At 39.3% G+C, this 12,695-nt stretch overlaps 1 protein-coding gene across 1 annotated transcript in view; it reads right to left on the reverse strand.

Annotated features, from left to right (window-relative positions):
• COMP (cartilage oligomeric matrix protein) overlaps positions 1 to 12,695 on the reverse strand; it is a 97,584-nt gene that overhangs the window by 59,265 nt on the left and 25,624 nt on the right. The window contains exons 3-5 of the mRNA XM_033956119.1: positions 6,792 to 6,843; positions 3,737 to 3,912; positions 1,711 to 1,848 (exon numbers count right to left, since the gene is read on the reverse strand). Of these exons, the coding sequence (XP_033812010.1) occupies positions 1,711 to 1,848; positions 3,737 to 3,912; positions 6,792 to 6,843 (366 nt within the window). The remainder of the gene's footprint in view (positions 1 to 1,710; positions 1,849 to 3,736; positions 3,913 to 6,791; positions 6,844 to 12,695) is intronic.

Below are 12,695 nucleotides of genomic sequence, written 5' to 3' on the forward strand. Positions count from 1 at the left end.
ATGGAAGATGCAGAGAGAAGAGAGACAGTGGATGGAAGGAAGAGAGTAACAAGAAGATGAGGAAAGCAGAAACCAGAGAAGACAAAGGTAGAAAAAAAATTTTCTATTTATTTATTGCTTTATGGAAAGAATAATTTTAAAAATTTTATTCATATATTACTGAATAGAAGGGAGGGGGGAGGGGATGGGATATTATTATATTAACTAAGAATTATATAAATTTAGTTTTCTGAAATATTAGTATGAATTTTATAATTTTTGATGTAACATATGAAAATGAATAAAGATTTCTCATTCTGTATAGATAGGGAGGGAGGGAGGGACGGGAGATTATTATATTCAATAATAATTGTATAAATTTAAATTTCTTACAAAATATTATAACTTTATAATATATTGATTTTCTAAAGAAATGTTAAATTTGATATTAATTTGTGAATTAATCAAGTGTGTTTATTCAAGTTTATAATGAATTTATTTAAAACACTTGTTGTAACATAAGAAAATGAATAAAGATTTATAAAACAAATTTATTGCTTTAGGAGACATGTGTCACTGTTTCTGTGGTGTTGCATTGTATGCAGAGTCCAGCTTCTTGCTGGTTCAATTTAGTCTTTGTTTGTGTATTTCTATTTTATCCCCCTTTTTTCAAAACTGTGGAGCATTTTTTAGCGCCAGCCGTGGTGGTAGCAGCTCTGATGCTCAGAATTCTATGAGCATCAGAGCTGTTACCACCGTGGCTAAAATCCACACTACAGTTTTGTTAAAGGGGGAGGGGTTAGTTTGTGATGACATATTCCATACTAGGCGAAGGTGTTTTCTGTGTTCTGTGTGTTTGAAAGACATGGTTTTCTGTTAGGATTGACGGTTTAGGATTGATCTGTACTAGTCTGGCTTGTTTAGTTTTACAATGGGTGTAGGTACTCATGTGTGGCTTGTTACTAAAAATCATGTTTTCCGTACAGATGGGGGGGGAGTGCCAAAAAATGATGGGCCCCGGGTGTCACATATGCTAGGTACGCCAATGGGACTGCCTTTTATGTGGTCCTTTTTACAAAAAAAAAAATAAAAATTATTAATTATAACTTTTTCACAAGTATAACAACTTGTTTAAGGAAATACAGAGTCATAATCAAACATGAAAATAAAGCTATGTACAAATTAAGAAGTAATAACAATCTTATGTAAATAGCTCTTCCTTAGACCACAAACAAAAGGAAAGGAGGAATCAAAATTACTGAGAAATAAGTTACAGGAAACTAATAAGGAAAAGGCTTAATACATCAAACCCTCCCCAGTCACAAATTATTTGAACCTCAAGCGGTTTATCAGAGATGGAGTGTCTGGTTCAAATAATGTGGTCCTATGTATGTGATGACCTTGTCAGTTTAAGTGTTGAAGAATGGTTCTGCCTCTGAAATGCCCCCCAAATAGCTGGCTTAGCATTAAGTGTTAACCGCTTATTTTCAATGGCACTAACTAGCCACTGAAAATGACCAGTTAGACCCAAACAAGCAATTTAACCAGCCAGGAGACATTTCTGGCCAGTTAAATTGCTTTGAATATTGACCCCCAGGAGACACTGAGCTTGCCAATGAGAAGGAGGAAGAAAATTTCTGCTTACAGATGGGGGCTTCCATTTTGTGCCACCAGCAGCAGAATAGCAATGTAGGAGGCCTTCTCTATTAGAAAAGAAAAAGAGCAAGTTACCTGTTTGTTTTTTTTTGCAAAGGTTAATCCCACACCTTCCAGTGGAGGCCCAGTGTATCCTCTGGGGCAAGGGCCACAACGGAATCCAGGGGCTGTGTTGATGCAGCGGACTTGAGGGAAACACGGATTCAAGCTGCACTGGAAATGTAAGGGGGACAGAGATACTCCAGTTATTAAGTGACAAACAGTCTGGGCTTATGTGGTATCTATGTTGTACTGTGAATCTACAAACAAAAAAGAACCCAAAATTTCTACAGTGAAATCGTAAAGCCAAAATGGAACTGTGGAAATGATGTTCCTGATGCATACATTTAATGAGTCAATCAAATTCATCTTCATGGAGAGGGTGGTAGATGCCTGAAATGCCCTCCCGAGGGAAGTGGTAGAGAGGAAAACGGTGATGGAATTTAAAAAAGCGTGGGATAAAAATAGAGGATCTCTAATTAGAAAATGAAGGATGTAAATTAAAGAACTAAGGCCGTATTGGACAGACATGTAGGGTCTGTATTCCATATATGGTGATTTGGTGCAGGATGAGCTGGGGTGGGCATCCATGTAAACTCCACTAATTTGGAACATGAGGATGTTACTGGCCAGACTTTATGGTAGATATTCTGCAAACAACGGGATGGTTGGATAGGCTGGAGTGAGCTTGGATGGCAACTTCAGCATTTGGAACCTAGGACAATACCAGACTTTACAGTCTATGGATCAGAAATATCAAAGAGTCATCATTATATCTTGTCATATTGTATGCAATTTTCAAAGGAAAGGGAGGGGGTGGGTTTATAATTAGAGTAATAGTTGGTATACTTATTAAGTATGATATGCTTTTTCAATATTATAGTACAGTATTATATAATAACATGTTGTATTTACAATGATCTATGGAGGATTATCAAGTGTGTACTCAATGAAATTGTATAAATTTATGTGATACACTTGTTGTTATATGAAAAATGAATAAAAAACTAAAACAGAAATATCAAAGAGTCATTAATTTAATCATGAATTTTTTAATGGGTATATCTTATGGGTAGACTGGATGGACCATTCCGATCTTTATCTGCCATAATTTACTATGTTAATATGTAATACATTCAAAGAGCGAAATCCACATATGTATGAGGTGGTGTAGACCTAACACGGTCCGTGTTTCAACTAAACCACTTTAGAATTTTTTCCTCTATTGCTCTTAAAGCAGTTGGTTCCATCCATTTGCATATAGGCAATATCCACATTTGTTCACTTCCTTGGATCCCCCTCATACATATGTGGATTTCGCTCTTTGAATGTATTATTGCAACATTTGATTGACTCATCAAATGACTGCATCCTTTTCACAGTTCTGTGAATCTACAAATAATCTCATCCAAACTGTATGGTGGGGTCCTCTGCCAACTTTTTTAAACTCAGAAATACATATGCAGCCACCTCTGGAGTGAATGGCCTGGCTGGAGTCCAGTTTTGATCCTTGAAAGGTATGTAAAGGAAGAGGTATGAACAGTGGCGTTGGATTGCCCTCCCTTCCCACTCCTCCTCCTGCTGCAGTGCACCCCCTTCACTTCCCCCATAATTTTTAACTTTGGCGTGAGCAACCACAAACTTGCTGCCCGCGTTGGCTTCAGCGCTCTCTCTGACATCATTTCCGGTACCCACGCCTAGGAAGTGATATCAGAGAAAGCCCTGAAGCCAATACAGGCAGCAAGTTCGTGGCTGTTCGCGCCGAAGATAAAAAGGGAAGTGGAAGGGCCATGCACACACATGCAACAGGAGGGGCAAGGAAGAGGGTGGGAGAGGGGTGCCACTGTCCCGGGCACCACTCACCCTCGCTACACCACTGGATATGGAGGAATAAAGTCATTGCTTAATAATATATTACTACAGGATAAACTGAGGCAGTGGGAGATAAACTGATTTTCACTAGAGAGTATGTGTGGAAAGTTCAATTTCTGGCCCTTGAGAACATCCCTGTGACAGGTGAGGGGACTGTACACTCAGTTAACAGACATGCGAAGGTCCTGACCTCGTCGATGTCAGTGCAATGCGTGCCATCCCCAGTGAAACCTGGAGGACAGGTGCCACACTTAAAGCCCTCAGGAGTCTCAGTGCAGGGCACTCCAGGAAAACAAGGATTTGGGGTGCACTGGTTACGAAGCACTGCCACACTGACTTCTGGACTTGTTGCTTCCTTCCTTATGCCTGTGCAAGAGAGAAAATGCATGAAAAATCAGAGTCATAATGATGAATGCATCAGATTATTTGAGTGATGGTAGTGGGCTTTTACTCCCCTGGCTTTGCCCCATTATTCCTCTGGTCACGCAGTTCTAATTGCAGCTCTAAACCTGCTCCTACCTCCTTCCAATCTGTGCTCAAGGTTCGTTTGGAGCTGGTACAGTTACCCAATATCTAGATGGAGAATGAAAACTCTGCAGGTTGTGCAAAATATTGCAGCACGATTGATTACTGGGGTACCTAGATACGAGCATATTTTTCCAGTATTAAAACAACCACACTGATTACCGATGGAGATTAGGACTGAATATAAAGTTTTGACAATTATGCATCAAACAATCTACAGCACATCACCTTGGTATTTAACACATGCACTGAGGAAGTACCTGCCAACACGTTCTTTAAGTTCTGAAACAGCAATGCGATTGTCGATTGAGTCAGTTGGGGAGACTCATTATAAAAGGATACAGACAACAGCAATTTTAGTTGCAGGTCCACGATTGTGGAACCAGTTGCCAGGTCATTTGAGATTATGTAGGGAGCTTTATAAAAGGATATAGACAACAGCAATTTTAGTTGCAGGTCCACGATTGTGGAACCAGTTGCCAGGTCATTTGAGATTATGTAGGGAGCTTTAATCTTTTAAAAATGAATTTAAAACTTATTTATTTGTATGAGCTTTTTTCTAGATCAAAATGTTGTGAAATATTCCTTTTTGATTGAATTACCTTTGTGAGATTTTATATTTAAAATTTTAGAAGAGGGAATGATGTAGTAGAGTCATAGGCGCTGGAATGGGGGGAAGGGGGAAGCCACAGGGGCCATGGTCTCCCCAAAATTTTGATCCCTCGTGGTCCAGGGGAGCAGCAGGCAAGAGTGAGCTTTCTGCGCTCCTTCCCACTGCTAACCCAGTTGATAGCAGCTGATTCCTTCTGCCACTGAGTGGCAACCAGCAGGAGCGCGCTTTGGTGCTGCCTGCTCAGTGCTCAGCTGTTGGGTGAAGAGCCTGACAGGAGTTGGGAGGGAAGGGAGCGGGGTGCAGAGTCTGACAAGGGAGGGAGGGAAGGAAGGAAGGAAGGGAGCTGGGTGAAGAGCCTGACAGGGGAGGGAGGGAAGAGGGCTGAGTGCAGGGCCTGACAGGGAGGGAGGGAGGCTAGGTGCAGAGCCTGGGTGCAGGGGTAAGGAATTGGGAAGTCAGAGAGGATGCTCAGGGGGTTGGGAAAGACAAATGCTGCACGTATTGGGAGAGGGTTGAAAGGACAAATGCATGGACTGGGGGGTTAGGAAAGGAGGAAAAGAGAGATGCTGCACAGGTAGAGAGTAGTGGGAAGGGAGAGAAATAAATGCTGCTGGTGAGGGAGGGAAAAGGAATGGAGAATTGTTGGACATAGGTGTGGCGTGAGAGGGAAAGAGAGATGAAGTATATGGGAAAAGGAAGAAAAAGGGAGAATTGTTGGACATGATAGTGGTGGAGAGGAGGGAAGGAGAAATGACCCAAAGAAGGGAGAGATGTGAGACCACTGGAATGGGAAGGAGAGAGAGAGAGAGATATGCCAGACCACAGAATGGAAGGAAAGGAGGGGAGAGCGAGATGCCAGACTGCAGAAAGGAGAGGAGAGAGATGTTAGATCTCGGGAAGAGGGAGGGAAGGAGAGAGAAATGCTAAACCAAGGGAGAGGAGAGAGAAGACAGAGATGTCTGACCATGGGAGAAGGATGAGATGGTGCATAGGGATGGAGGGGAAGGGGAGACAGAGGGAGGAGATGGTGTACTGCGATGGGTGTGACATGGAAAAGATAAAAGATATGCTTCTTATGGATAGATGGGAGTAGGGGAGAAGAAAGAGAGAGGAGTTGGTACACATGGATAGATGGGAAGGAAAGGCATGGAAAAGTAGATTTTGAGAAGAAAGCAGAAAAATGGAAGAAAGTTGAATGTTAAAGTTAATGTTCAAGACGGATGTATAGCAGAAAGTGAAGGAGAAAAAAAACAGCAAATGGATAAGGTGGCCCTGCATACACAGTTAAGAGCACAAACAGAAGGATGTTCAGCTAGAGACTGGGAAAGATGGTTTGAAAATCAAAATCACCAGGCAACAAAGGTAGGGGAAATGATATTATTTTCAATTTAGTGATTTAATTGTGCCAGTTTTAAGAAATTATATCTGCTGTCTATATTTTGCACTGTTGTTTCTATTTCTCTAGGGGTTGCATTGCATGCAGAATCTTGAATCTTAGGGTTTGTTTGTATATATTAGTACTTTTAGGTTTTGGTCTTGTATTTGCATAGGAGTTATCTGTGTTCAGCATGTGTGACCAAGACCAGGTGTTCTGGTAGGAATGAATGTTGCACAGTTTAATTTTGTGGTTAACTATTATGTATTGTTATAAGATTATATTGTGTATATATATGAAAAATGAATGGAAAAATGGTTTTACAATTAGTACTATTATGGGGGCAGGGTCTGGGAGCTTGCGGGTCCCCCCAAACAAAAAAAGCGTTCCACTACTCTACTCATAGGTAGTGGAACGCTTTTTTGTTTGAGGGGACCCGCAAGCTCCCAGACCCTGCCCCCATAATAGTACTAATTGTTGTGAAGATTATGTGAAGATTATGTGAAATATTCTGTTTGTTTTATTGTAATCTGCCTAGGTTGTAGGCAGAAAAGAATTTTTTTAAATAAATAAATAAACCTCTCCTGGTTTTTACAAACCTCACAAATATGAATTCAGTGTTATAGAATAGACTGGAAGCGAGAGGACATATGTGTGCGCATCACTGGATTGATTTTCTTCAGGATGCTGTAATTTAAAAGAGTAGAATAAAGATCTATTAAGAAAACATACCACAAGCATCACACTCCGTGACCGCTTTATTCAGAAATGTGAGCTCCTTGATCTACAAAACAAAAGAAAACATCCGCAAAAACCAAAAGAAAATAGCACAGCTGAGTTGTACCACGTTGAACACCACTTAGTGTGGGTGGCAGTATGACTTTGGATCAGCATCACAGAAAAACCTGATTGCTTAGTTCAAGAATAGCCAGGAGGATGCAGCCCATTTAAAGTGATGGACTGCTCCACCTAGCAACACACAGGCCTCAGTTGGCTAAAACCTTGTTTTAACAAAATATGGTTTTCTTGAGTAGAACAGCCTAGTCATAAAGAAGCCCTATGGAGCTGCAATGCCCCTCCAATAGTTAAAGAAAATAGTGTGTATGGGGGGTGGGGGTGGGGGAGAAGCCATAAATACAAATTTCTTCAATAAGACTGAATCCTGGGCTCTAATCCAGACCAAACTATAACAAAATTGTAGCGTGCTGGCTTACGGATCACCTTTGCTGCACTAGTGATACACTTTCACTCTTTGGCACCTCTATAATCCCAATCATTTCATTTCTCTATCTTGGAGTGATCGTGGACTCCCAACTTTCTTTTATTCCCAACATTTCTGCTGTTTCTTTATTTTGAGATAAGCCCGCTCAATTAGGCCTTACTTTAACAAAAGTTCTTTTCAATCATTTATCATTTCACGATTTATGTCTAGGTTAGACTATTATAACATTGTTTACTTGGTCTTGCCTAATCATACCTTAAAAATTTTCAAAACACAACTATGCATCTACGATTTAATCTGAAGAAATCTGATCATATTACAAAGCCATTTAAGCAATTTCATTAACTGCCCGTGGAATCCCATACCATGTTCAAACTTGTTCTAACATTCAAGGCCTTCCACTATAGTTTATGGTTTATTAAGCTTGTTATACCATTTGTTCATTTTACTGGTCCAAGCGGTTTACAAAATACAATAAAAGTAAAATAAAACAAATATAAAAAAGAACTCCATTATTAGATAGAATAGGCCCACCCATATAAACAGCAGACATACTAAGAAACATTCACTCTTACAAAAAGCATTCACTCCTAAGTAAAATTATATAAATACCATTAAGCTTTAAAATTTCATCAGACTGCTAACTGAAGATCTAGAACATTCAGAATATATGAGTAATATCAGATTGATTTAAATCTTGTCTGAATGCTTCTTTAAAAAAACTGTTTTAACATAATTTTGAAAGGTTTTAAATTTGCCTCTAGTCTCAGCTCTGTTGGCATATGGTTCCATAAATTTGGAGCTGAAAAGTAGAATGCTTTATTTCAAGTAGATTCCCACCTAGCTCTATGAACAGAGGGTATTACCATTCTATTATCCTGAATAGATTTCAAGGTTCTTAATGGTGAATAGGGAATCAAATATGAATGTAGGTAAGCAGGCTGTAGAGAATAGAAAACTCTATGTGCAAGAAATAGAGCTTTAAATTGGATTCCTTAACGAATGGGTAGCCATGATATTGCAAATAAAGAGGTGTTACCCTATCAAATTTTTTCTTAAAGCCTAAAACTTTTATTACAGTATTCTGTAGGGTTTGTAATCTTTTCAAATTCCTATTTGAGGTCCCCAAGTATACAACATTGCAATAATCCAATTTTGAAATTATTAAAGCATGAAAAAGGGTATGTAGATATTTCTCCTGGAATAGTCCTCTTACGGGCCTCAAAGCCCTTAATGTGTAAAATCCCTTTTTTATAACATTTGACACTTGTTTTTCAAAGGTCAGCTGATAATCAACCCAAATTCCCAGATATCTGAAACTTTTTACCAATGGGATGTTCTTTTTAAAAATTTCAACTTCCAAATTTGGTTGTATGTAATGTCCTGTAATCCATCAAGATACGCATTTCTCAGTACTCAGGACTAATTTATGGTCGGCTAACCATTGGGCAATTACTATGAGTCCTTCTTTCAGAAAATTCAAATCTAAATAAATTGGATCAAATTTAGCAACCAGTAGAATATCATCAGCATAACAATATACTCTAAAGCCCATCTCCTGAATCAAAGAAATAAACAGCGCTAAAAAGATGTTAAATAATATAGGGTTACTTAACTTCACTCACTATTTCTTATTCTCCAGAGTAAGTGCTCAGATCCCTTAATGATCATCACCTGGTTTTACTAGGCCTTTACACTGCCCAACTTGAGTGCACACATCACTACTTTTTACTTCATGGCACCTGCCACATGGAATTCCTTGCCTTTATCTATTAGGGAAGATGAAGACCTGGCTCTTTCTAAAAGCATTTAATGAACATGATCTTAGATGCCATCATCTGATTATAGGCCTCTTTTACAAAGCTGTGGTAGTGAGACCTGTGCAGCAAATGTGATGCAACCCATTCAATTCCTATGGACTGCATCGCATTTGCCGCTCCGGTACTCACTACCGTGGCTTTGTAAAAGGAGCCCAATGAGTTTGTTCTTTGTTATAAGATTGATACAGGACTTTTTTGAGGGATTAAGATTAGGGTTACCAGACGTCTGGATATACACGGACATGTCACTTTTTAGAAGGCATGTCAGGGTGTCCGAACGGCTTTTCAAAACCCGACACTTTGTCCGGGTTTTAAAAAGCACATCGTGTCAGAAGGGGCATCCGCGCATGCACAGATGCTCTCCTGACAAAGACAAGCAAGCTGAGGGGGGGGGGGGGGAGGGGCAGGGCTAGGGGCAAGACTGGGACGTGGCATGGGTGGAACTGGGAGGGCCTGGGGGCGGGTCTAGGGGGATCCAGATTTTATATATGTAAAATCTGGTAACCCTAGGTAAGATCTGACAGGATATGAGATTGTCATTAATGAAAGCGAGAAATGTGAAACATACCAGGGTCGGGAATTCTGTTTTCAATAGTAGGGGTGAAATTTTGGAACTCATTGACAGGTCAGTTACGATCATGTAAACCTAGGGATACTTTTAAGAAACTTTTGAAGACACAGATTTATGTAAACAAAAATATAGTAAGTATTTTTGTGATACTTTTAAAAACTCATGAAGATTTAGTTATAGGACAATGTATTTATGTGAACAAAATGAGTATGTTTGTAGTGGAGGATGTAGGAGAGTTTATGAGTATATGTTGTATTGTTATTATTTATTTTGTACGTTGTTTTGTAAACTGCCTAGACTTTAGGCGGTATATACATTTTTTAAATATATAAAATAAAATACTTGGGGGGTACTGAGTACCGGCACCTTTCCATTGTTTGATAAGAATGACCCGTGGTCAACCAAGTATTAAAAATTGAGCTCAGGTTCTGCACATTCAAGAAATAAATAAACTTTGTTAAGCATGAAAATTCCAGATTATGAGAACTATAGACCAAAAGGCTGATTCAAAAGGTTTACGCTCCTCATTTTGAGAGGTTAGAAGCTCATTTAAAAAAAAAAAATGCAGATGTCCAAAAGACGGCATAAACCATCTCTGTATATCCAAACTTCAAGGGGGGCTTGTTAAAGGCATGTTATTGGTGAGATCTGGGCATGCTTAGACTTGGACATCTTGCAGTGATAACGGAACCTTTCCCCAGGATGTCCAGGACGGAACTTAGACTTCTGGAGCAAGATCTGTTTTAAAAGCGCCTAAAAGCTAAAAAGATACCCAAACTGACCAAATGACCACTGGAGGGATTATGTCATGACACCTCCCCACACTCCCCCAGTGGTCACTAACCCCCTCCCACCCCAAAATTTGAATGAAACAGTATGTACCTGTTTCTAGAACAGCAGCACCTGGTATGGGAAATCCTAATAGAACATTGCACAGGTGTCTTAAGTAGCCAGGTGAGTGGGCTAGTGAGCCAGAGAGAGGAGGACTCAGGCCCATAAGCCACTCTAACTACTACATTTATGGTGCAAAGTGTAAGCCCACCAAAATTCTACTATACTGCCTTATATGTGCCACCTGCAGTCATAAGGGCTATTGGGTGGTAGTAGGTGGTGAGATGTACTTCTGGCACCCTTTATGTGAAATTCACAGCAGTGCCCTCTAAGGTGCCCCACTGTTCCATTGGCATGTCTATGTGGCCAGTCCATTACAATGCTGGCCCCTTCCATGTCCAAATGGTCTGGATTTGGATGTTTTGAACCCGGACATTTTTGTGGTCAAAAATGGCCACAAAAGATACAGGTGTTCTAAGGTTGGACATCCGATTTTTGAAAAAAATTTCGATGTCTAGCAGTTTCGAAAATAGAAGTTTCTCCACACTAACTTTTGGACATTTTGCTGGAAATGTCCAAAGTCAGACTTGGACCACACTATCAAAAATGGCCCTCATAGCCTCCTAAATTGGCTTCTTTGAAAATTTACTTGGGTTGAGCGCTCAAATTTATGCTCATTACTTCATTAACATCCTAAATTTAGGCTCCTAAAATTGGATATCAACAAATGGATTTAGGACAAGAAAAAATGAATTTAGCTCTTGAATTTCCATAGGTACACTTGCATGTAATTTCTGATGGAAAACAGCTCCTGTTTTTCACTAGTAGGCACCTAACCTGGGCTCATAAACTGAGGCAAATGAATGGCAGACCTAAATTTAGTGCAATAACTTTTAAACTTCTAAATTTGGGTGACTTTTCAGCAGAAAACTTAGGCTCTTATGTTTGACTAAATTAGAAGCCTAACCCCCCTCCCCTCCTTTTTATCAAGCTGTGCTGCCAAGCAGTACAAGCTAAATGCCGAGATGCTCATTCTGTTCCTATGGGCAGCTTGACATTTAGCTCATGCTGCTTGGCAATGCAGATTGATAAAAGGGGGGAGGGGGTAAATTATTTTACCTGTCAGTGCTTAGCATTTTTTGAATACTGAGCTTTTTGAATTTTCCCCATGGACACAAAGTGGAGAAATCCCTTTCATACATATGGTTCTAAATCTGTTTATTGTTGATTTGAACTTTTTATTCCCAAGCCAGAAAAAGTCAGCTCTTATCCAGGAGTACACATTGAAAAAGAATGCAAATTTGCAGAGGGAGATAGTTGTTTTATTATATCTGCAGAATTGATTTTTACCTTTCTGCTCGGTAATGGGCAATGAATGTGGAAAACTTTCTCTGTTAAGGATTCTTCAGCCAATCAATGGAGAGATTTGTTTTTCATCTCCTGGTGTCTTTATTTATGCTATGTTCTGGACTGCTTCTAATTTTTTTTTCAGGCTGATTTGCTAAATCATTTATCTCCTGATTCAGCACTATAGAAAACAATTCAGCTGCTGCAAGACCAATATCTGAACTATTACTTTATTAAACTAGAACTGATGGCAATATAGTATTAAGAAGGATAATGGGGAGGGGGGTGCATAACCCAATATGTATGAGACACTCCTTGACTGGGAAACCTAAAAAGACACCAGTATATATATAAATAAAATATGAAGTTGAAGGATATAGAAATGCTTCAGAGTTATAGTAAAATGAATATTGCTTGGTTAGATGTTTGACCCAACTACATCCTGTTCCATTGACAGAAAAGAGGAAGTGATTGAGGAATCAGGTCAGTGCACAGTATTGCTGATAGGGACAAAATTGAGTAGCATATGATAATTAAGTCATTATTGTTGCTAGGAAAAATTACTAATGAAAGAAATCATGTGATCATAACTAACTAAAAGAACATTGCAGGAATTTGCAGTTTATCTACTAGACATTAATGAAGCAATTGTAATTCAATTGGAAGATGTACCAATTACGTATGTTTACTAATGAATTACGTGATGTCATAAACTTAATAAAATGGCCAGTCACTTGTAACTTGGGGAGATTCTTGGTTGGTAGACTACCAGTTAATAGAATGGCTAGAACTCCCAAGGCCTTGATGTTTTAACTATAATTTTTGTGTCTGATAATTATTTCCTT

The sequence above is a fragment of the Geotrypetes seraphini genome, chromosome 8 (genome assembly GCF_902459505.1).
Source record: "Geotrypetes seraphini chromosome 8, aGeoSer1.1, whole genome shotgun sequence".
In the NCBI taxonomy this organism is placed as follows: Eukaryota; Metazoa; Chordata; class Amphibia; order Gymnophiona; family Dermophiidae; genus Geotrypetes; species Geotrypetes seraphini.